General features: G+C 38.7%; 4 protein-coding genes across 6 annotated transcripts in view; 3 read left to right on the plus strand and 1 right to left on the minus strand.

Moving 5' to 3' along the window:
• bxdc2 (brix domain containing 2) lies at positions 1-3,476 on the plus strand. Its single transcript, XM_029444142.1, has 10 exons — positions 1-193; positions 565-676; positions 820-863; positions 944-1,014; positions 1,120-1,169; positions 1,702-1,775; positions 1,908-1,958; positions 2,309-2,410; positions 2,571-2,699; positions 2,812-3,476. The coding sequence occupies exons 1-10, from the start codon at positions 11-13 to the stop codon at positions 3,049-3,051; spliced, it is 1,056 nt and encodes a 351-aa protein (XP_029300002.1). The 5' UTR covers positions 1-10; the 3' UTR covers positions 3,052-3,476.
• Positions 3,403-7,807, minus strand: rad1 (RAD1 homolog (S. pombe)). 3 transcript variants are annotated; one of them, XM_029444144.1, is made up of 7 exons: positions 7,665-7,807; positions 6,521-6,722; positions 5,939-6,047; positions 5,643-5,800; positions 5,375-5,475; positions 4,705-4,803; positions 3,403-4,237 (listed from the first exon to the last, which is right to left on the minus strand). In XM_029444144.1, the coding sequence occupies exons 2-7, from the start codon at positions 6,713-6,715 to the stop codon at positions 4,060-4,062; spliced, it is 840 nt and encodes a 279-aa protein (XP_029300004.1). In that variant the 5' UTR covers positions 6,716-6,722; positions 7,665-7,807; the 3' UTR covers positions 3,403-4,059. The 3 variants fall into 3 exon arrangements, with proteins under 3 accessions (XP_029300004.1, XP_029300003.1, XP_029300005.1); XM_029444143.1 differs by lacking the exon at positions 7,665-7,807 and adding an exon at positions 7,151-7,632; XM_029444145.1 differs by lacking the exons at positions 6,521-6,722; positions 7,665-7,807 and adding an exon at positions 6,285-6,395.
• On the plus strand, positions 6,531-9,423 carry c21h18orf32 (chromosome 21 C18orf32 homolog). The gene is made up of 4 exons (XM_029444146.1): positions 6,531-6,627; positions 7,242-7,363; positions 8,389-8,581; positions 9,036-9,423. The coding sequence occupies exons 3-4, from the start codon at positions 8,405-8,407 to the stop codon at positions 9,099-9,101; spliced, it is 243 nt and encodes an 80-aa protein (XP_029300006.1). The 5' UTR covers positions 6,531-6,627; positions 7,242-7,363; positions 8,389-8,404; the 3' UTR covers positions 9,102-9,423.
• A 502-nt stretch (positions 9,424-9,925) lies between these two features.
• The window catches only part of dym (dymeclin), a 54,812-nt gene continuing 39,690 nt past the window's right edge, over positions 9,926-25,047 (plus strand). Inside the window, exons 1-8 of the mRNA XM_029444141.1 lie at positions 9,926-10,143; positions 11,394-11,604; positions 13,603-13,655; positions 13,870-13,963; positions 18,697-18,833; positions 20,286-20,358; positions 22,049-22,174; positions 23,507-23,646. Coding sequence (XP_029300001.1) covers positions 11,465-11,604; positions 13,603-13,655; positions 13,870-13,963; positions 18,697-18,833; positions 20,286-20,358; positions 22,049-22,174; positions 23,507-23,646 — 763 coding nt within the window. The 5' untranslated portion in view covers positions 9,926-10,143; positions 11,394-11,464. The remainder of the gene's footprint in view (positions 10,144-11,393; positions 11,605-13,602; positions 13,656-13,869; positions 13,964-18,696; positions 18,834-20,285; positions 20,359-22,048; positions 22,175-23,506; positions 23,647-25,047) is intronic.

Consider the following 25,047-nt stretch of genomic DNA (forward strand, 5'->3'; position numbering starts at 1 on the left):
TTTGAGTTGGATGCTGCGCGAGATTTGTGTCGGCGAAACAAACATGTCGGCGTTCAAGAGAAAACGTGGAGGACAGGCGCCTGGTAATAAAAAGGCAAAAAAAGCCAAATTTGTAGCAGACAGAGGTGAAGCCCCGGTAGAAGCTGAACAGCAGAACACAAATGAAATCACAATTCCAGCACCGGTTTCTTCGGTAAGTGCTCGTGCTTGTTATTAGACTCAGACGTTGGTAGCTAGTTGGCTAACTTAATACACGGGGGTATGTTTTCTTTAAGCTATTTAATGTCGCTATTTATACTAAAATGACTTACACCCTTTACCTATAAAGGGACACATTGAATGGTGTAATTTAATGTGGATCATGTCTAGAGAAAGTCGGTAAATCACAACGTGCCCGGTCTCAATCAACACTCACTAAACAGGGCCAAGCAAACGTTTTATTTGCTCAATATTTCCTGGATATGGCTATGGTGATTTGAATGAAGGGGTGGATGTTTTTAACTCTATACTAAAAAGCTTATTTTTTATTTGTTTTGATATTAAGAAATGCTTTTTCTTGAACAGGGTAAATGGAAAAACAAGGAAAGGGTTCTCATTTTCTCCTCAAGGGGCATCAACTACAGAACAAGACACTTGATGCAAGACCTGAGGACCTTGATGCCTCATTCAAAAGCAGGTTAGTGCATTGTGTCAACAGTGTCACACAGTATTATTTTATCCAACTATATGTGTTGACTCCACTTTGTCACTTATGTTGAGCAGAAGCTTTGTTTTGTCAATTATACTGCCATAATAACAAGGTTTTTCTTTGTCTGTTAGATACAAAAATGGACAGAAAGGACAAGTTGTTTATTGTTAATGAGGTGAGTGTGTTTTTAAAATTTGAACACAATGTGTATTCACTTGCATTACAGCATAACTAAGAAATCTACATTGTTCCCAGGTGTGTGAGATCAAAAACTGCAACAAATGCCTCTTTTTCGAGGCCAAAAAGAAGCAGGACCTCTATATGTGGTGAGGGTTTGATCTTTTACATTGTCTAAACATTCAGATAAAGATTTTGTAATTAGTGTTATAGAACAGATTTAAAGTAAATTAATTTATGTTCTTACCTTACAGGATTGCAAACAGCCCTCATGGACCTTCTGCAAAGTTTTTGGTTCAAAACAGTGAGTTACTTCTGTCCAACAATCCTGAAGTGCAGTAGAAGGCGTCTTAAATTGGGAAACCTGATTTTATATAAATGTATAGATATTAATAGGTTAATGCCATTTTGAGACGATCAGCATAGGCTGCTGACTTGGCTCACAAGGCCTATTTATTTTATTTATTTATTATAGTATTTCTCTGAGCCAACACCAGGGAAGGCCACTATACTAACATTGTTTATTTATTTAAGTTTACAAACTTTCATTGTCTCTTAGAAATAAGGAGATGCTGCTGTTTGCTTAAAAATGCTGTTAAGTGCACTAAAACTCTTATTTTTATATCAATCATAATTTTTTATATTCACTTAGTTTAAGAAAAATGTGGACATTTTAGTTGTTACCTTTTTCTAAAATAAGTGCACTGCAGACGGAGTGCAGATGTACTTAAACAAACAGAGACAATGCAGACAATAACGATGGTGTTAAATATCAGCATCAGCCATTAAATAAACAAATCGGTCAACCACTAATTTTAGGATTGTCTCCTCCACAGTTCACACACTGGCTGAACTCAAGATGACCGGAAACTGCCTCAAAGGATCCAGGCCGCTGCTTTCATTCGATCCTGTGAGTATCACTGGTCAGAGGGAGAAATGCTGTCCTTTTGGTATTAATATAGGCTGTGTGCGTCAAAGACCAGTAATTTGAAAAACTGCCTGCAATCTGCTCACATGCTGACAGCTGATTTTTGTCCCACAGAAATTTGACCAGGAACCCCACTTTGCTTTACTGAAGGAGCTCTTCACCCAGGTGTGTAAACAAGATGTACACATCAAACCTGACTACACATTTGATAATAACTTAGCAAAGTAGACTTTCTGTTCAACTGCAGCCAGAAGATGACATTGTGGAAATCTTAGAGGGAGCTGATCAGTGTTATTAAACTTTAATGTTCAACAATTTACATTTAGTTGTCACTGTTATTCAAAATTGATGGTGTTGGATTAAAGTTTACTTGATGAAATATGACTTGAACCGTGTCAGTGATCGTTGTTTAGATGCAGCAGTGGATGTAACCGAAAGCAATCTTTACTTTGTTTGAAAGCTGAGCAGTTCTGCTTTTTTAAATTTGAAGTACTCACTACGTTTTACTATTGCAGACATTTTCCACCCCACGCTACCACCCTAAGAGTCAGCCTTTTGTGGACCACGTCTTCACATTCACCATTGCAGACAACAGGATATGGTTCAGAAACTACCAGGTAATGTTTCACTGTTCTTCACAAAGTCTTCTCAGCTTGCATCAGCATTTTTAGTAAATATTTAATTGTTCTTCAGTTGTGGGTTCAGTGTTCAGATATTGTTTTCTTCTTCCCATTTGCAATGTTTGTTTTTGCAATAATTTCTCGGTGCCATGTTCAGATCATGGAGGAGGATGCAGCTCTAGTGGAGGTCGGCCCTCGCTTTGTTCTCAACCTCATCAAGATCTTTCAGGGGAGCTTTGGAGGGCCTACACTCTTTGAAAACTCAGACTTCCAGTCTCCTAACATGGTAAAAATCCAGTACATGTGAACTTGGATTATAATATTGTGATATGGCTGATACATTACCAAGTTACATCTTATATTTCCTGACTGTCACCTTCCTCTTCACACACCCACAGCACCGGCGTGAGATCCGACTGGCGGCAGCAGCCAGAGTACGTGAGAAGCAGATGGTGAAGGAGTTGCAGAAAATGAAGAGGACAGAAGCGAAGGAGGAAGTGGCTAAAGACGTTACAGATGACGTCTTCTTAACACCAGCTGACGAGATGCCTGTTCAGATCCAGATAGAAGCGCCTGAGCCAAAGGAAGTGAAGAAGAAGCACAAACCTTTCAAAAGGCAAAGGCTGGCACGCAGATAACCGGATGGACTACGCTGAGTGAATGACTTACTGCTGTCGTGATTCAATGTTGTCTCAAGAAAATGTGGTTACGCCAGCGTGCAGTCAGGTCTAAAGTCTGATGAGCTTTCTGTCCGTTACACGACTTGATGTGCAACATGTCATTTTAACATGACAGTATGAGAGAAAATCTTAAATGTGCACAATGTGTTTAATATATGTTGCCATTTTATGGATTTACACAATATATATTATACTCCCTCCCTCAGAAGGATTGTGCAGATTGTTGTTGGCCATTAAGGTTTCAGCTTCTACAATACGGCAATCAATATTTGCCCATCCCTTTTTGATAAAAAGTAAATATTCCATCAGTGTAAAAAAACCTTGTTTATTGATTGCGTGACTAAAGTTGTTTTCTGTCATTGAAATAAAACGATTCAAAATGACTCATCTGTCACCTGATATATATATATATAAACAAATGTTTTTCAAAGGTCTGCATACACATTTAACATGAAGGACAACTATAGCCAAATGTATGTGTAGAGCTGCAGGGAAATCGAAGGCCTGTGGAGAACAGACAGGAAAATGTATCAATGCAATATAAATAACTTAAATCTCATTTTATAGGCCGTCAACCCGCTCGCTGCGTGTTTCAAAGGGAAGAAAAGGTATCAAATACTCTATGCAGCCATTATGGCCTCACTTGGACTACAAAACATGTAGGTTCATGAAGTTACAGGCAATGTTTGCATGTCAAGGGAATTCTGACCCAAAATAGCTGGGTCTCCATAGTAACAAATACAATCCTTTTCCTTATCAGTCAGTACAATAATTTACTTGGTATGAGAGTGACAAGACCACGAAGGTGTCAAAATCCAGTGACAATGCAATCCACTGAGACCTTAAGTCCAGCATTTATTTCTTGAGTGCTCCCCACTGGCTGTACTGCCTCCTGGCAGACTTTGCCTTCACATTCAAAGCGACTGGCCCCCCCCTGAAGTTAAAGGGGACTTCAACAGACTGTAATCACTCCTCCTCCACATCCTCGTCAGGACAACAAAAATATTCTACAAAGCAGATCTGTCCGTCATCGTTCCTGACCAGGTACTGCAGAGAGAGGAAGCCCCTGCTGTCTGTCCTCACAGACACTTTACAGGACAAAGCCAGGGCTTTGGTGGACGGCTTCAGCAGGGACATCTTGTACCTGTCACAGTTTAACAGACACAATGTGGAGCTTTAATAAAACTCATTACCGGCAGATACAGGAACAATCATTCTTCTCAGTGTGTGGTGCTAGAGGTAAACATCACAATGCTAACGCAGAAGAATTGGCCTTATAAGAGTAGATATTTTGACAATAGGAAAAGCACAATAATTAATAATACTACTACACTGACTAGCATGACTCACTGAGACATTTTAATAGAACGTTATTTTTTTTACTTACACCTTTGCTTTTCCTGTTCTGTCAAATGTCTGCCATTGGTATAAGCGTTTAAAAATTCCATCACCACTCGTAAAGCGACATCATTTTAAACTTTATGGAAAATAAATAACAATTTCTTTGTTAATTCATCCACTACTTTGTCACTGCCATTCTTATGTTCTGGTGGTCTTGTTAATGTCACCAGTCCCCCTCAGGGTTAGTATCGTTTCTTTTTTGGTGCTAACCTGTTGGTTTGTGTCTTGGTGCATCGGAACAGCTCCATCATGTCAGAGTCTTTGGGATAATCATAATGGGCATTTCCAGAGTTCCCAAATGTAGACAACCTGAAGAGCAGAACAAACCAAAGAACAATGTAGCTGAAAGGTAGTAAACAATATTTGTAAAACTCAAAAATTGAACGTTACCCATTAATGGTACATTTATTGAAAACTATATTTTGTTACAACCGAATGCCTGATGACGGTCACGACAATGTTTCGTTTTTTTAACACAAGCACAGATTTTTGTTATCTACAATCAGCATAATCAAACAAAAAAGGTTGGACAGTTTAAGTGTGCTTCGTTCACCTTGATACATTTAACAATTTCATTATTAATGCAGGATTAACCCAGCCCAATCTTTGCTGAGGTGCTGGGAGTATCAAATATATCAAACTGATAAAAGAGATATCCACTCACTTAGATCTACACAGTGCTAAACATTCACAAGTAAAGTCTAAGTGTGCTGATATCTCTTTCATCGTCAACAGTTTGATTGTTGAAAGGATATTAAATGTATCATAGTTCTTTGGAGTTTACGCAATATATTCATGAACCAAATGTCCTGTAAACATTATACTGTGAAACAAGCAGTGAGGCTTTAACAGACTGTTTTAGTTTTGACAGACAACACACCTAAAGTATGGCTGGCTGGGGGACATGGTGATCTGTAGCACCTCACTGGTCATGTCCAGCTCAGAGAAGGCTTCCTTCAAACTCTCTGACTGCAGGATCACCTATGAAAAGAGCCGGTGGTACACAAGTAGAAATTAGTTATGTACTGTTCTCATAAAACTTGTAGATACGTCATATATATTCCTAATGGGCTTGTAAAGTAAGTGACATACATTGCAAGGAAACAGAAAAGTAGTTAATCTCGTTCATTACATAGAATAGTGACCACCTTGTTTGTGACGTTGGTGCTGCAGAAGTCAAAATCAACTGGCTCTTCTGGCTCTTGTGTGTTTATCTTGCACACAGTCACTACCCCACCCTCCTCCAGGAACAGGGTCAGAGGGTGACCGTACCCCTTGTAGCACATCCGCAAGGCTGTTGATACTCCTGCAACATTGCACAGCGGCGAAAATGAAAATAAAATGGATGATAATCTAACCATGGCTGAAAATATGAACAAATCTGGTAAACTAGAATAGAATTATATGTGGTTCATTATTTAAGTATTGTTTCCATTATCTTTACCTGGTGCTGTGCTTCCTCCAAAAATATTAAGGCAATCCAGCAGAACTGTGAGGTTGACCTGAAAACCCACCGAATCTTCCTTTATGGTGAACTCTTGAAAGATCTCAGCCTGGAATAAAAAGAAGATATGTCAATCTACGTCTAAATGTTGCTTTATATGTGCAACGATTTGGGGATCCCTTTTTGATTATATCAGGGGTGAGGGTGTCTAACAAGTGCATTTATGCAGGTCTTTGTCCTGAGAAACATTGAGTACACCACACTTGCACCGACTATCTACAACTAACGGACAATTATGTGTTACTCTCTTCAATTATTGTCGGTCCCTCTTGGTGACTGTACTCACCTTCTTCTGGCCCCTGAATACTCTGCGGGACATTTTGTTACATTAGCAGTGAGTATTGCCAACTTTTGCACATTGGAAAAACTCAAAATATTTAAATTTAAAAAAGGGTCCTGTTCTTTCAAGTATCCCCATTATAATTTGGGGTAAATCAAGATTCTGCTTCCAGATTGATCGCTTCCTCTGTGTTTACTCAGTGAAAAAGTACAAGGATGATTAAATATGTAAAGGGGACACACCTGGATGAAGGCATTAGCCTGCAGACATTTGGAGTCCTCCACAGTGACCTTCAGACCGTTGGGTGTGGCGTTGAAGATGGCATGGTCTTTGAATGTGATTGCTTTGAGTATGTTGGACAGATTGCGAGCATTATCCAAACTGGCAACTAAAACATATTGTTCATCATCAGCTTGCGACTGGGTTGACAGAGGCATTGTGGCACTGAAATGAAGACACGCCGGACTTTACAAGAAACGTTTAGACTACTGAAAATGTTCAGGAGGAAGAAAACTGCACAAAAAACTATAAAATAGCAGCATGGATGTCGAATATCGTTAATAGAAAGGTCTCTTTCATTGCAAACTGGATACCATTTTTATTTTCATTTTCAAATCAAGAGCGAACGAGCGGAAAATGTTAATGTAAACTATACCATGCACGCATGAAGCTGTCATTTAAGTTAATTGTCTGTTATTGACCTATTTTAAGCTAGGCTATATGGCAGCGGATCAAAGTTAGTAAGTTAAAAACTACGTAAATAGCAAACTGCCGCTAATTTCAGTGCCATGTATTGTACTATCTAGCATCTCCGGTAAATACACTTTAAAATAAACGTTACTGAGAACTGTGATAATGTGTCAGACACTTACAAAGTTGTAATTCAGTAACTCATATGATTGTTTTGAAGAAAGGCGCCTGCTATGTAACAACTTCCGGTTCTCTCTTCTTCTACGGATGTAGGTTTTGCGCATGTGTAAATTAATGGACTTCCAGAGACTTCGCAGGAGAGACCAAAACACATGAGAAATATCCTGTCTACAACGGCAGTACGTGACAACGGTGGTGTTTTATAATACACAGAGGTGAGAATTATTACGCAGTTAAAGCTAGAAACATGTTGAAACAGTCTGCAAGAGTTATAAGTCCTCATACTGGTTTAACCGAGCGATGGCAGAAAGCTAGCATTAGCTGCTAACAATCACTGATGACGGTGTTCGCTAATCAGTAATAAGACGAGTTAATAACATACACAACGTCCTCTGGAGTCTCAAGAAGAGCCTCAACTATGGATGTTTAAAGAGAAGCCTCAACAGGTCGGCAATTAAAAGCGCAAAGAAGAACTGAAAATGCCTCTCTTATGCTGTTATGGGTTTCTTCACTAACCTTATCCTCTTCAACCAGTTTTACAAACCTCACTGCTTTATGAACTGGTGGAGGGAGACATCTTAAATGTGGATACTAGAGTGGTATGGAGAATACACTGAAGGAGATACAGTTCGCATGTTGATCGTATCACTTGAATTCTGCTTGTTATACTCCCCCTAGTTAAGCTATGTCGACATGACAGTCGGGCTGGCTAATATATTTTTGTACCATAGCTCTCACATTCATTACTGTGCTATGAATGACCGGTGCAGGTTTCCATTGCAGTTGGACACTATCGGATCAGATTACATTGAAATGCAGTCAGTTACAGAACTCCAATTACATGACAATTTTTTAAATTACTAATGTCATCCATTGGCTTATAAAGTAAATACAAATCACTTTTAGGCTCTCAATCATCTTTGGCAATGTGAACAGACATCACAAAATATTTGAGTCAAATTTATTTATACAGCCCATTAACACAAATTTGCCTCAAGGGGATTTACAATCGATACAGTGTCGGGCGCCCTCTGTCCTTGGATCCTAAAAAATCCTTGAATTATGAAACAATTGTACAGATCCTAGATCTCACAGCCACCTAGCATCAACCTCCTAGCACCCCATGATAAACTCTGGGTTGTCCAATTTAATCAATATATAGATTGACCTTCTTTAATGTATATATTTAAAAAGATTTACAAGATTTTTGACATCTCTGTGTCTTCTTTCTCTGCTTCAGGTTCTTCATTTTCGTCATGGTGTGCATCCCCTGTATTGTGATTCCTGTCCTGTTGTGGGTCTACAAGAGGTTCCTGGAGCCTTTCCTCTATCCTTTCATTTCACCAATTATTAACACATTCTGGACCAAAAAAGCGGTCCAGGAGACTGCCGCTACTGACCAAAAAGTTATCGACGATAGTAATGGGACCAAGGTATGTTAATTAAAAAGTAATACATTTTATTATGACATGTTATTAATGCAACCCTTTTAGTTATTTATATATTTGTGTTTGGTTGTAGGGCTCAATAGTGTATTATGAATATCAGTAGAATGTAGAAGAATATAGCAGAAGCATTCTTTCTAATATAATGATATTAATTTCAGCCATATTGCCCTGATCTAGTGCAGGGATTTTAGATAAATGCTTGAAAATCAGTATTTCCAGAAGAAAAACATGTTTCCACAACTCTCCTAACAGGAACCACTCAAACAGCTCATCCAGACACTCCAAACATATTTGCTCATATTTAATATAACTGAAAGTGATTGAATTTTAGGTTAAGTTGGGTTTCACTTGACCTAATCATGACTGATACTGTTAATGATGATGATGTTATGTTGTCGATAACAGCATTTTAAAATACTTTTATTTTTTCCTGTTTCAGCCTGAAAGCAACGGTGAGGCCACTTCCAACGGATCCACTATAGTAGCAGATAAGAAGACAGATTGACAGCTCTAAATGTTTATAATGCATCTAAAACAATGTAAATATTCCATTAATATAATATAGAGAAACTATGAATTAACTTATCATTCTTCTTTGAATGGAATGGTTTTTAATAAACCTTCCATATTGTGCGGACCTTGATTTTAATTTTTTCATTTGTATAATAGTAACTTTAAGGAATTTGTTATTGTTGATATATTTTCCTCGTTAATCATGAATTGATATATGCATTTACTGTGTTAAATATTCACTGTTGATGGAATATTTCTTTTTCTATGTCAAAATTGCAGTTTAATGAAGTAATAAAAGAAAACATTGGAAATAAGAAATGATGCTCATTTATTGATCCAATACTAAGATGATCTTCTACTTCAACTAGCTTGCTCACTTAATATTGTAAAGTCATTAAGGGGTTAATTTATTTTGTGATATTTTAAACAATATAAATGTGCCAGCACTATAATTGTGAAAAAATGATTTTCACATTGATCATTGTCATTAATTATGACACATTAAGCAGAGTTTTCAGATAAAACTAAGTAGATAAAATGTGAATAGTTCAGGCTAGATAAACACACAACACGTACATAAATATATTTTAATAATATATATATAATATATATTAATATTTTATATTTATTCAGACGGTATGCATATGATAGCCTGTGAAATGAGTACATCAAAGGTGTTTACGAAATATTTTTAATGAATTCTAAAATAGAATTTGAAAGTAGATAGAAAGTCTAAGTTTAGATCAGGCACTTGGGATCTATTGGCCCTATTTCTATCTGCGACGTCACCGACGTAATCAACACCCACCAGTCGTCATTACGCAAGGGGTGACGACGTGGAAAACATGGAGGAAAGGAGTATGTAGAGTAAACTTAATTGTCTCAATTTACCTACAGTTTCAAGTATTTGCCTTTGGAAATTACACTCGATAAAAAAAATTGGACAAAGCTGTCCATTATTATAAAAAACAGTCGCCTTTTAACGATACCGGGACTCAAGAGAGCCGCGAAACTGCGAGAAGCATTTCTGACAGGTAAGCGGTCAGCTGATAGCAAACAAGCCGTGAATGTTAGCTGCTTTCTGGACAGTGACTTATTAAACGCCGCTAGTAAACCGGACATGATCGTGAATCAGTAACTCGCCCAGCTATGATTTCATGATAATATGTGACTGTCAGTACACCGTGTTTACAGTCAAGATTGCCAAGATTATTCGTTGCACTTGAAACAGGATGAGCTAGCTAACGTCATGCAAGTTGTTTAACTCAAGCAGCAGATGCAGTCACATTATGAACAGATACATCTAAAGAAGCATGAGGATAGCACACTGAATCTGGAAACTCATTTTTGATCTGGAAAGGTCACAATTGTCTGTTGCCACGACAACAAGAACATAATAAGAACATCGCATGTGTTGTTGCATGTTTATCTCCTCTTAGTTCAGATTTGTGTCTTTCATGTATTACCATTAAAAGGTAAATTCTCTTTACCACAGCTGTGTACTTCTAGTGTGCCCCAGTTTACTTGGGCAAATGTCGGTTCGATGGCTACACCTGTGTGCTAAAGGTGTGTCATTTCAAGTAAACAAACCACACGTCCTGGTTCCTATGTATCATCCTGTATTTGGTGACCACAGATGATTTTGCTATCATTAAATTACTCAAATTAAAACAAATATTTTAAATGTATGGATCGGGAGATTTAAATATCCACATTACAAGTCCCAGTTGCAGCATGCCTTCTTATATTGTTTATGTACTCCTTACGTTTTTACATGGAACAAAGGCACACGTAATAGCCAGGTCTGCTGCTTGCCACACATTTGCCATCGATTAGTGAAAGTAATTTAGAGTTATGTTTAATCTGAATTGTTATTAGATTTACAAGTAATTTAATGAGTTTGTTAACTTTGTTCCGTGCCACTTACATCTCCTACTGGCCTTTCTACTGTACATGGTTGTTCATAAGGGCCATATTAGTCAGTTTAAGCCTAGTAAATTAAAAATGATGATCTCCAGTAAGGCAGTAATTGCTGAAGTATGGTCATCAAATTGACTCGCAAATTCTGAACACATATATTTTTACTGAGCTAAGGACATTTGAAATCAAGGAACAATAAGATAAAGTTTAGTATGTTTCAGGTTTATGGGTAGGATCAGGATCATAATGAAGCCTTTATTGCAACCTTAAAAGCCTAACATTAAGTGAAGTGGCTTAGGCATTCATAGTTTGTTTGTAGTATAGTTGATAGGCATCAACAAATAAAGCATTTCCTTTCCCCCAGGATTTGGCATATGCCTGGTGAAAAAGCAGTGAAGAGTGGTGAGTCTGGCTGAGTGGAGCCAGTAGAGCGAGATGGGAGCCAACACCAGCCAGGTCAGTGACCTTTCCGATAACCCCAGCCTCAAGGCCCTGGTGGGCACGGAGTCCATATCAGAGAATGATCCTTTCTGGAACCAGCTCATCTCCTTCACCTTCATCAGTCCCACCAGCAGGTACACACACACACAGACACACACACAGACACAGACATACTTCCTGGTTGCAGCTTCACGTTCAAATGTTGCCTTCTTTTCCATGTTTGGCTTCATTATAAAGTCAAAGTCCACTTACTGGCTTTCTTCGGAACTTTCAGCCGCATCTTACGTTGATGACGACATAAAAATGCAGTTGAAAGATCAGGAGTTAGGAAGCTAGTAAGTGGAACTTGAGTTAATGATTTTTTGCCAAATTACTATTTACAAGGTCAAGTAAACTTTCACACTCAGCACTTTTGGTGTTTTCGACTCTTAAGTTGTAAATTAAGCACATTTTTGCTTTGGTAACTTGTGATTACCAGGCCGTCCTGTGAAGAGCATATAGACTGAATCACCAGAAGAAGGATAAGAATGATTAAAATAACTTGACAAGGAAGAAAATTATACCGATAGTGAGAATAATTGTTAGTTGCAGCTCCTATATGAAAACCTTACAACAGAAACAAAACAAGAGGCCGGCCAGGAAGGGAAACAAATTGGAGGTAAAATGTATAGTGACAGTAGCAGCTTTTCCTGAATTGTAGACCTTAGCCTTAGGACCTTTTGTGGAAAATGCTATGTCTGTACAATGTCTCCTGGAAGGGTTTCTCATCACAGTGTTATAGCTGATGTGTTTAAATTAGAAAACAACAAACTATTATTGTCTCCTAACAGCTTCTTTAAAATTCCTCTGTTTTTGACAAATCTCCCCAAGCATCTAATCAAGTATGGTCGTACTGGTCCGGTATGAAAGTTGACGGTTATCACACATTGTGTACATTTGCCTTTCTATGGTATTGAAAAAACGTATCGAGAGTTACAGTATACCAACAGACGTTTGGCACACAACCTTTACAAGAGAAAGTCCTTTAAGATTCCCAACCAGGATCAGACATTAAACCGTGGACAGGATGTTTGCAGAGTTCACTTCAGTCATTATTTAACAGGGTTATTGTCCTGCTTGGCTGAGAAAAGATCAGCATTTAGTTCCTTTGTAAATAGTGTTGAGACGTAAAGGCCTGTTGCATTCTCTCTTGCAACTGGACTTTGACTGATTTTACATATTCATTGAGTAAGGACGTTTCATTCATTCATCTCTTTTAGTCACAAGATTTTCTTATATATTTGAACAAAAATACAAGACATGAAGAAACAAAGTGAATATAGATGCATTTTGGGCAACACAAAAAACAAGAATGTTAAACATTTATTTTCATGATTGATTAATCTGCCGATTATTGTTTTGATTTTTTGTTATGGCTGTAAAATGTCAGAAAATAGTGTTTTAAGAGCCAAGTTGACATATTCACATTAGGGCTTAATAATTTTATTGAACATCTCATATCTCCCTATTCAGATTACTTGTTTTCTTTGACCAACGGCGTGTAATCAATTTCCCAAACGAAAGGTTTTAATGTGAGCCAGTTGGTCTTGCCAGTTCTGGCACATATAAAAGCTAATTTCACTTATGACCACTGTATTGTCCAGACGGCATTTTTAGACGGCAAAAATGAGTGGTGCTCTGAAACATACTGCACACAATCACGACATGACTGAACTGCCAAGAGCTGTCTTCCAGAAGGGCTAGTGATCCCAGGATTAAATCTAATCCAAATGTATAGATGACATTAGTTTGTTTAAAGAACAGATGCCTCCAGCTGATCTAATGAAGCATTAAATATATACTTTGTCGTAACAATACTACAGAAAGTTGTGCTGTATATCCTAACATGTCACTGCCTCATTCAGTCTTTGATAGGAATTTATACAATTTACATTTTGTATTTACAGTCAGTACAGACATAAACCATTTGATTGTTATCTGTGTTTGTTTGTTTATACTGTAGGTTTCTAGCATGACAACAGAGGGCAGATGATCTGAGCGATCAGATCCATTTTCTCTTGCTTAACTTTGAGCTATCTTCTTCTTTTCTTTCTAACTCTCTTCTTCCCTGTTTTATTTCCTTTTTAATACAGTGGAGACTCAAAGTTACTGGAAGAGGCCGTCATCCCCCTCGCCAAGATCCTCAGTACGTTGCTTATGATATAAATATGCTTCATGTGTGTGTGTGTGTTTTATCTTTTTAATTGTCCATACGTTGATCACAATGAATATCAACTTCTCAAAAGGTTAAAAAATAATATTTGTTACTTCTTGTTGTTTGCATGCCAAACTGTCAGATTAGGATGTTTCTGTATTTTATGTTATGCTGCTGATAAATTCTCTCCTCTTTCCCCCTGAAGTTGAAAACAATCCCAGATCAGGGAACTTTGGAGCTCTTGTCAGAATATTCCTGGGAAGAACCAAAGAGCTGAAAATCTCTACAGAATGCCAAGAGTGAGTATGGGAACCTCAGGGGAGAGACTGAATTCAGTAATGACAGACATTGTGCATGTCAGTGTTCGCTGTGCGGGAGTGCAGGACAGTTATTGTTTGATCACAGGCAGTCAGGGAATCCTTATGTTTTCAGGGGAGAAAACACTGAAGTGGTTGTAGTTTCCCATGAGAAAAGTGCTGAGGTATAACCATCAACACATGTGGCATTATTGTGCACTCATTGCCAAGCTCCATTTCCACAGAGATTGACCCTCCCAAGTTGCTGACATGCTTCTGCTGGGAACTCTTCGTTCTCTATTCAACATCATTAGAGGTTGAAGTTATCACTCCCCATCCACTCCCATCTATCTTTCCCACATTTTGTAACATATTTTGTCCCATAAACAGACTTAGATTTTCTGCGTCTAACATAATTGGCATGTGCAAATTGTCAATTTGTGGGACTGATTAGACAGACAGTGGTTGAGAAACATTGTGGCTTCCACTGGATGGTTCCAATCATTTCTTGTTTCCCTCTTCGTTTCTTTCTCACCAACTTTGTCCCAATTTTGTCTCGGTGTGAATATATAGTAACTTGTGTACTGTCATATCATGCTATGAGCAAGGCGACAGTATTCTCACAGTTTTCTTAGTTTTTAAATAGCACATAGGGAGATGCATATGATATACAGTAACTCAAGCCCTTTAGACTCTCAGTCACTACTTTGAATGTGACCCTCATTCAAAGTATGCTCCACTGGTTCTGCTCAGTCAGTAGTCATCAGTGTAAGACAGGGGTGGGGAACCTTTTTCATGTCAAGGGCCATTTTATTTTTTACAACATCCTTCGAGGGCCATACTAATTATTGAACTCATAACCTCTGCAACATTTTTTTAAGACGCGGCCCATTCATTTCACCTTTCTTTTATGCTGTGCAAACGGGGAAATGTATCTTGTCACAGCAGAAGAACATATGAAGTAAAAAGGCAGTACACAATAATTAAATAGAATAAAAATAATATAAGTACCAAGTGGTTGATAGAAAATAAAGTGAGTATTGTAAATGTCAGTGATGATTGCACTGCAGTGGTGGAATAGTCTGTTCTTGGTGTGGTGGTCTACCTCTCTATCTGTCCATGTTTGTATGTTCCGCTCTGCAGAGAGCTGCTTGTTGGGCCAAACTCCGCCGAAGAGCGTTAACTTTATCCAAACGCACTCGTCCTTTCAGCTCGTGCAGTTTGACATGTTTCGTCTTTCACCGCAAGCGCGTCCGCACAAACTAGACACACTGGCCTTTTATTTCCTCAAAGAAATAATCGTTCGTCCATTTCTCCTGGAAAGTGTGACATTCCACATCCACCTTTCTCTTTGTTACACTCGCCATGCTGCGTTCACTGATGTCAATGAAAGTCTCGTTTAATATTGAAGTTTTTTGACATTACGTGACCACGTGATGACACGTTCCGCTCGTGTTGTGTTCAAGGACCCTGACCTTGGCCAGGAAAAACAGTCCATCGGCCGTCTATTGCTGTCTAGATTATTTTATTTTTTTTCTAGTTTTTGCGTGTGTTTTACGAATTACCTCGAGGGCCGGATCAAATGGTCTCGCGGGCCGTATACGGCCTGGAGGCCGGAGGTTCCCCACCCCTGGTGTAAGATGACGATTACAATGTGATAACCTGATGCTTTATTAAGGTACCATGAGGAAACTGAGGTTTCCACTTTCTAGTTTCAGAAGGCAAAATACACAAGGACTTTAATCCCACACCTCTCTGGTATTTGACTCAAACCTCTTGATCAATCCTAAACCTAAACTAAACTATAATTCTTTTGAAAGCCTTGTTCCTACGCTCTCAAACCCAACATGGAAAACAATAAAGCCAGTTGTATTTGTTACTGTGTACCGCCCTCCTGGTCCGTATTCTGAATTTCTATCTGAATTCTCAGAATTTCTATCAAGTTTAGTCCTTAAAACAGATAAAGTAATTATTGTAGGTGACTTTAATATTCATGTGGATGTTGATCGTGACAGCTTTAAAAATGCTTTTATCTCAATATTAGATTCAATTGGGTTCAGTCAGAATGTACATGAACCAACTCACTGTTTAAACCACACTCTGGACCTTGTTCTGGGATATGGTGTTGAAATTGAAAGTTTATCAGTGTGTCCACATAATCCTCTTTTATCAGACCATTTTTTAATAACTTTTGAAGTCCTGTTACTGGACTACAAGCCAGTAGGCAAAATATCCTACGCTCGATGTCTATCTGAAAGTGCTGTGACTAAATTTAAGGAAGTGATTCCATCAGCACTTAATTCAATACCAGGACTCAATATCAATATAATGGAGGACTCCAATGCTATCTTTAGTCCCTCCCAAATTAATCATCTTGTTGATAGCGCTGCAGCCTCACTGCGAATAACACTCGACTCTGTCGCTCCTCTAAGAAGAAGATCATAAAACAGAAAAAGAAAGCTCCATGGCTTAATTTACAAATCCGCAAACTAAAACAAAAGTTGAGAAATCTTGAAAGTAAATGGCGTTTCACTAAATTGGTAGAATCTCGTTTAGTCTGGTTAGATCATCTTAAAAGGTATAAGAAGGCTCTCCGTAATGCCAGAGCAGCTTATTACTCTTCCTTAATAGAAGAAAATAAGAACAACCCCAGGTTTCTTTTCAGCACTGTAGCCAGGCTGACAGAGAGCCACAGCTCTACAGAGCCTTCTATTCCTATATCTCTCAGTAGTGACGACTTCATGAGCTTCTTTAACGATAAAATTATAATTATTAGAGACTAAATTAATCTCCTCCTCTTTGGTAATGACTTAAATTCAACCTCCGGAATTTCAAAAACATTAGTAACTCCTCAACAATCTCATCGTCTAAGCCATCAACCTGTCTTTTAGACCCGATTCCAACTAAACAGTTTAAAGAAGTTTTACCCTTTATTAACACCTCGTTATTAAATATGATCAACCTGTCTCTATTATCTGGCTACGTACCACAATCCTTTAACGCAGCTGTAATAAAACCACTTCTTAAAAAGCCTAGTCTTGATCCAGAGGTTTTAGCCAACTATAGGCCGATATCTAACCTTCCCTTTCTCGCTAAGCTCCTTGAGAAAGCAGTCGCAAAACAGTTGTGTGATTTTTACATAATAATAGTTTATTTGAGGTTTTTCAATCTGGATTTAGAGTTCATCATAGCACAGAGACGGCACTGGTGAAAGTTAACAATGACCTTTGCATCAGACAAAGGACTTGTCTCTGTTCTTGTCTTGTTAGACCTCAGTGCTGCTTTCGACACTGTTGATCATGACATTCTACTACAGAGACTGGAACATTGTGTTGGCATAAAAGGAACCGCACTAAGCTGGTTCAAGTCCTACTTATCTGAGCGATCTCAATTTGTATGTGTTAACGATAAATCCTCCATGACAGCCAAAGTCACTCTTGGAGTTCCGCAGGGTTCTGTACTTGGACCGATTCTATTCACCTTATATATGCTTCCTTTGGGCAATATAAGGAACCACTCTATAAACTTTCATTGTTATGCGGACGATACCCAATTATATCTATCAATTAAACCAGACGAAACCAATCAATTGGCTAAACTTCAAGCATGCCTTAAAGACATAAAAACTTGGATGTCTAGCAACTTTTTGATGTTAAACACAGACAAAACTGAAGTTATTATACTTGGCCCTAAACGCCTCCGAAACACATTTTCTAATTACATAGAAGCTCTGGGTGGCATTAATTTGGCCTCCAGATAATGCCAAGATAAGGAATCTTGGCATTATCTTTGATCAGGATCTGTCGTTTAACTCCCACATAAAACAAATCTCAAGGACTGTCCTTCTTTCATCTACGTAACATTGCAAAAATAAGACGCATCCTGTCTCAAAATGATGCAGAAAAACTAGTCCATGCATTTGTTACTTCAAGGCTGGATTACTGCAACTCATTGTTATCAGGTTGTCCCAAAAAGTCGCTTAAGACTCTTCAGTTGATCCAAAATGCAGCGGCACGTGTATTTACAAGAACAAGGAAACGGGATCATATTACTCCTGTATTAGCTGCTCTGCACTGGCTTTCTGTGTCTTTCATGTGGCAGGTTGCCACTGATAAAGTTTACGTCAGGATCAGGAATCGTGGCTGTGCCTGCTGCCCTGGTCCTGTTGGACACCGGGAAGCCTTTTTGACATTTTTCTGGATTCATCCATACTTTCTCTTTTTCAACACAACATAATTTCTGTCAAATGTTGTATTTGTACTATGTTGTTTATCCTGTACACACGACATCTATTGCACGTCTGTCCGTCCTGGGAGAGGGATCCCTCCTCAGTTGCTCTCCCTGAGGTTTCGTCCATTTTCCCCCCTTTAATTATGGAGTTTCTTTTAGGAAGTTTTTCCTTGTGCAATGCAAGGGTCTGAGGACAGAGGGTGTCGTAAACCTGTACAGTCTGTAAAGCACACTGAGACCAATGTATAATTTGTGATATTGGGCTATATAAATACATTTGATTTGATTTGGTTGAGTTACTCAAGTATGCTGTGCAACTCTCGAGTGAAGATATGTAACTGTTAACATTTGAAGTAACATATTACCCAAAAACCTACATGGTCAGCCAAGCTTTCCTTGGTATGTTTAGGACATATCTCAATGGCACATAGCCGGCCCCTTCACAGCATTTATTTACATCGCATTTCTATGTTTGACGTCCTTTTTTTTGTGTTTCTCTTCTGCAGTCAACTGTTTATCTGGCAGGCCCACAATGCACTGTTCATGATTCGCTGCTTGCTCAAGGTGTTCATCAGGGAGATGAGTGAAGAGGAGCTGCACCTACAGTTCTCCTACCAGGAGAGGGCACCAGGCTCCTGTGGAGGTGAGCTCCATCACAGATGGATTTCTGTAAAGGAAGGTGTGTCACAGGGATTCAGGCAGGATTCCAAGAACAGATTTTGAGTGAACACCTCTCGTTTTGTACGTGTGGAGTCACTAGCAGCTGTCAACAAAAACTTAAGGCCCTTCAAGTCAGTTCACACTTGAGTGTACTTTACACAAAAATTACACAACTTCTGAAAAATCTTATGAGCAACTTTCTTGAAAGTTTTTAGCTCCCTTTAGACTCTCAGTGAGTTATTAGAATATTGCCACGAGGGTCAAATGTGTAACACTTCCCTTCATACCTAAAGAGAGATAAGAAATTGGCTTTTTAATTGAGCACAAATACCCCTGGCTACTGACCTGGATCAGCTGTCTCTGGGAGATTCCTTTAATAAAAGTCTGAATCTGCGTCCAGTGACTGCTCATCTTTTTTTTTTCCTTCTTCCTCAAACACTAGGCCTGTCTGAGGTATGTCATAAACACTCTGCAAATGTGTTCACTCTTGATGACCTTGATAAATGGAAATATGGTAAAAAGCATTAGTACCCATTAAAACGAAGGGGAAGGAAAGTCATCTTCTTTTTTTCTTTTAATCATTCCCCCATGGCCGTTTGTTATTCCTGCTACCACCCGTATTCACTTGCAAACATGAACTGTGACATTTTCACAAACACAGCTCTCTTCAGTATTTAAAGGGTTAGATCTGCCTTGTTGAACGGTTGTTATAAAAATATCTTTCTGAGACTTGCCTGCAGAATGACACTCAAATAATTACGGCTTGTTGAAAGTGGTGAAGAGCTGATAATCCAAGGCATCAGGAAGTCTTAAATTAAATATGTTTTCTCTTACCTGCTGTAGGCAGTAATTTAAGTTATAAAATAGTTTTGTGTGCAAACGCTGACTGTCACAAGACATTCTACACCAAAAAAGGGGAATTGCACCCTCAGAGCAAAGCAAGAAGCTCATCATCATTCACAAATGTGAATTAGAGCAAAAACTTAAATTATTAATTATGTTAATTTGGTTAAGCCATCCATTCATTTTCTGCCACTTATCTGTGTCCAAGTCGAGTTAATTTGATTAATTCTATCATGGAATTATGGCGCTGTACTGCTGGGGAGTAATAAAAAAAAAACTGATTTAGAATAAATGATTCTAGACCATACCGTCTCTCCTGGTTTTCCATCATACTTTCATACTTTGGCCGGTATGATCGTGAAGCAGCTCTTAAATTGCGTTCTATGTGGTATTAAAAATGTCAAAAAAAAACAGTAATCCCAATTAGCTAATTTCTCTCAGTGCCTTTCCGCTGTACAGCGAGCATGAAATATGGATGATGGGAAGTATAGACAGAAGGTGCGAAGGGAGTTGGAAAGAGCAAAGAGAGACTGTGATCAACAGGGAGCTGCCATATATGTCTCATATAATAACTCCCTCAACCCTTGTGTAGAAACAAGCAGCGAGGACCTCTTGGAGGAGCTGTTATCCAACCTCATTCACCTGATCGTAGAAGTGCCCCTGCTGTAAGTATCTCCCTTGTTTGCGCATATACGAGTGTGTATGAATGTGTGTGTGTGGGAGGGGAAGCTTGAATGATACCCCATTGGGTCATACATACACTAAAAAGGTCACACGTGCAAGACTGATTCGGATACGACACTGAAAATTGACATTTTACTCCCACACAGGGATTTTATTAATGTCAGTCCTTATCTGACATAGTCTTTATATTATCAACATAGTATTCTCATGGAAAATATCATGTATTTGCTGTTTCTCAGCCCATCATTGGAACTTTGAATTCATCATTTAATTCATGTTTGTTGGTCGTTAATGTGTCGAGGATGTTAGTCATGGAGCCGATAATGGAAAGCACTTCTCTCTCTGCGTGCTCAACTCGCTCATTCACTAACCAAGAGAAGCTGGAATCTATTATGGAACAAGGTTAGGCTCGGATGTCCATGTGTTTCACTTCCAGAGTCAGCCAGACTGACGTGCTGAAGCACTAAGCTGAGTAGTGATGAGTCAAGGGACAACATGAAAAGGAAGGGATATGACTAAAAGATGTTTGTTGTTTCAAAAGAAGAGAAAAGGCTTGAAATGGAAAGCTGGATTAGGAGAGGTGCCAATGAGTGGGAGGGGAGGGAACATAATGATTGAAAATTGGTATCATCCTTTAGTCCCCGTGGGCGGTGTGCACGCTAACACGCTCTGCTTTAATGAGTGAATATTTCAGTGTGTTTACTCATCAATGCTGGAATTATCTCCTGCCTGCCACTCTGTCTGTCGCAGAGAGGCAAAGATACACTATGTACGTCTCTGCGGTCAAAATCCTCCTCTGCAGTGTTAAAACAAGTTCACAGAAACATGACTGACAATCGCTATTTCCTTGACGCAGCATCTTCCACTTTCCCCTAGTCTGTATTCTGTCATTCTTGATCCTCCTCTCTTTGTCAACCAATCTACTTCTCTCTCTCTTCTTCTCTTCTCTTGTCTCCGGACGTCAAACCCTGGCTCTTGTTTAAATGCATTCAGCATTCCAACACGATTCATTGTCTAAGCTTCAAGACTTCCACCTGTTTTTCTTCCCTTTGTGGCCGTCGGCCCATTTCCTCTGTACGTGCTGCTGGTTTGGATGAGAATTGTAGTTCCCAGAAGTCCGAACAGAATTCTGCACCTGACCTTTTGTAGCTTCATTTTACAAGAAAGAGTTTTATATTTTATATTTTATATTTTTTATCCAGGTTGGCAGTTGATTCATATTGAAAGTGACACATTAATCACAGATGGCCCGTTTTAGTTTTTTCCACACATACTGTTTCTTTATTCAATTATTTCAAGTCTGTATGGTTAGTAAGTGCCTTACATTTACACAAAGACATATGCTTTAAGCCTATGGTCAATACTTTGCTGCTGTATGACGTGTTTATACCATTACTTTTAGTATATTTTTAGTTGAACTTTTAGTTTTTTAATTTTAACGATGAAGTGTAGCAAACAATGGAAGGATATTTATCTGTAGTGGGGCCACTTTCCATAATAATAATGTGATGTCAATGTAAACAACATTGCAGGTGAGATACAATGATATCCTGATATCAGTCATTTTTATTTGTTTGCTTTCAGAATTAACATCTAATCGTCGTCGTCTTACACAAAAGATATTATAATTTATTCGCATTAATGCTACATGGATCCTAATTTTACCTTTAGTGACATCACCTATGGCATCCTGTTTGAAGCGGTGACCACGCTGCTGGTGTTCTTCTCCTACCAACTCTTCCACAAAGACATCCTCCGAGATGGATTAATCTACCAGCACATCATGAAGGGAAGATGGTAAGCGTGCACACACACACACACACACACACACACACACACACACACACACACACACACACACACACACACACACACACACACACACACACACACACACACACACACACACACACACACTATACTCCACTAGAAGACTGCCATTAAGTTAATGCACCAAACAGTAACTATTGAAACTACATGCCTAAACTTAACCCTAATACCAAGTTTGCATAAAAATGGAAGTAAAAAATCATTTCCAAAGATTTCGACTGCTCTACGAGTTCTTCTCACTTGCCTGTAACTGGGTCGTCCACAATCTGTCGACAACGTTCTTGAACGCAGGCCCAGATAATTCTGGATCTTGTCCAACCCAATGTGGCACTGTCTGATCCAGGCTACTGTTCCTCTCTCCAGACTCTGATACGCTCTGTGCTTCCAGACAATCTCATCATGTTCCAAGCAATGTCTTCCTGTGTCATTCAATTGATACTAAATGGAAAGAAAAGAAACAAATCTAATAAACCAAGACCTTTGTCTCCACTGTGACCTTGTCGTCTGTGATCTTGATTGAAAATAAATCAGGCGAGTCTCGTGCAAAAATAAAACTGTGGAGATTGGAAAACGTACTAAATGCTAATAAAAGTCAAATCAAAGCTACAGTCTGAATCCATTTCCTTTTGTTAAATATAATCTCGAGTAGTAATAAGTACAGGTAAATAGAAGTCTAGTAGTTCAGTTTAGATGGGTGGACAGATGATGGAAGTAATTTTCTTTTAGGGCTCTCGCAGCATAAGACCCAAAAGAGAGCACTTTGGATTAATTGCCAATGAGCTGGTTTCCATGTAGCTGATGTTGGCAAAATGGAACTAAACTGATTTTGCCATTGGTCAGTTGAGAAAGCAAGTGATATTGGATGTTATGCAACCACCAAGTCTCAAATTGACACCTGATATGGACACACACACCACACACACACACACACACACGCACACACACACATCTTCATGTACATATAAAAACAAATCTAAGAAGGGGTTGACACCTACTCTCATTAGTGGCAGATAATTAGGATAATAAGGCAGAGCTGGCAAATGAGCTGAACATTTGTTTCCCCCTCCAGGTCTGATAAATGGAATATTATGATGGTTGTGTGTGTTTTTATATTCTTGATTCAGTTGAATGCAGTCAGATAGAATGAATGTTTCTGATCAGCAGGTAAGGGACATAGGACGTAGATAGCCTCAGGGCTTATATTATATTATCACATATTATATCTTAGCAGAAGAAAGCCAAAAGGTTTCCAGCTGTCTTTTTGAACCTCTCTTTCGATTTTTCTCTCTTTTCCCCCAGTTTGTCTTTAACTAGTCGACTGGTGAAGACCCTGCTCTATAACTTCATCAGGCAGGAGAAATGTCCACCTCCGTCATCCCACATCTTTGAGCCGAAAGCAGAAGGAGGCCTGCTTTACGGTCTGGCGTCAGGGGTGGCAAGTACGAGTACACACATCCACACATTAACAAAATAAAAAGAAACAACAACACCTAGATCATAATATTGGTAGAGAGATCCCCAGTTTTAATTTGTGTTTTTATTGTTTGTTTATTTTGAGAATTTGTTAAAATTAAGTTGAATATTGTAAATGGTTAGGTGAACTTTATATTAAAGTTTGTGAAGCTACATCCTGGTTTAACATAGATGTGTTTTTGAGAATGATTTTTCCTTGATTGTTTTATTTAAATGATAAAAGATTATTAGGGGTTTGAAAGACATAACTTTCCAGATAAAACAAGTGAGATAAGTCATCCTTATATTTCGTAAGAGATGCTCTTCTTTCTTATTCTTTTAATCATCTTGTGACCCCTTATGTTTATTTAAACCTCCTTAAGGGCTGCGGATGTTACGTATTTCACATTATTTGCTCCCTCTTGTTGCTTGCAGTTTGTTGTTGTGATGTTGCTACTGTCTCCACATCAGAATTAAACTGGTGATTCAAAATGGCATTAGAAATTGTAGGAATGATGGTCACAAATTACAAAGATAAGAGCCAGACAGTAGAAAGAAAGAGAATTGAGTGTAAACGGTTTCCTTTCATCCTTGGAGCCAACGAGTGGGACATAATTAATCTGAGAAATGAAAGTCAATCCATGTTGACAGCCGTGTGTGTGTGTGTGTGTGTGAGAGAGTGAGAGAGTGAGAGAGTGAGTGAGTGAGAATAGGGCTGGGTTTCCCCCACAGATAAATGCTCTTTGTCGGTTGTTGGTGGCAGATTCCTATCAGTGAGCCATCAGCATTCATCCCAGCCTGTCTGTCTGTGGCCAGTGATCGGCCCGATGAGTTGTGGTGCCCTGTCCTGTTCTGTAATCCCCTAGAGCCTGTCTGTCTGCAGCCGCCTCCCTTATACACACACGCACAGACCAACAAAGACACAAGCGCTCTTATACTCGGAGCTCAGAAACAACACTTGTTTTCTTTCTCCGACTCTCTGTCTCGTACATGCACACACTCATTAGGGATTGGCAGAGTACACATTTTAATTTGAATGTTGAAAATGGGTGTATGCACAAGTATTGTTCGATAGTACCAGTAAATATCAGTTGATCTAGTTTAACTTTGCAGAATGAGGAAATATTCAGCCAGTTAAAGAGGAACTGCACCAGCTTTACACATAGGGGACAGTTTACTAGTCATGATTAGTATCTTGTAGGTAGTATTTTTTTTAACATTCATTTTACGATACATCACCCTAAAAGAAATCCTCAATTTGGATGTTGTGGATATATACATGTAATTTATGGTGCTGTTAGTTAATACAGGTGCATGCCATGTGCTGTTTTTGAAAGGATAAACGCCAACAAATATGGAATGAAGCAGAATATTTTGTTAGTTAAAAA

The sequence above is a fragment of the Cottoperca gobio genome, chromosome 12, assembly GCF_900634415.1.
Source record: "Cottoperca gobio chromosome 12, fCotGob3.1, whole genome shotgun sequence".
Classification (NCBI taxonomy): Eukaryota; Metazoa; Chordata; class Actinopteri; order Perciformes; family Bovichtidae; genus Cottoperca; species Cottoperca gobio.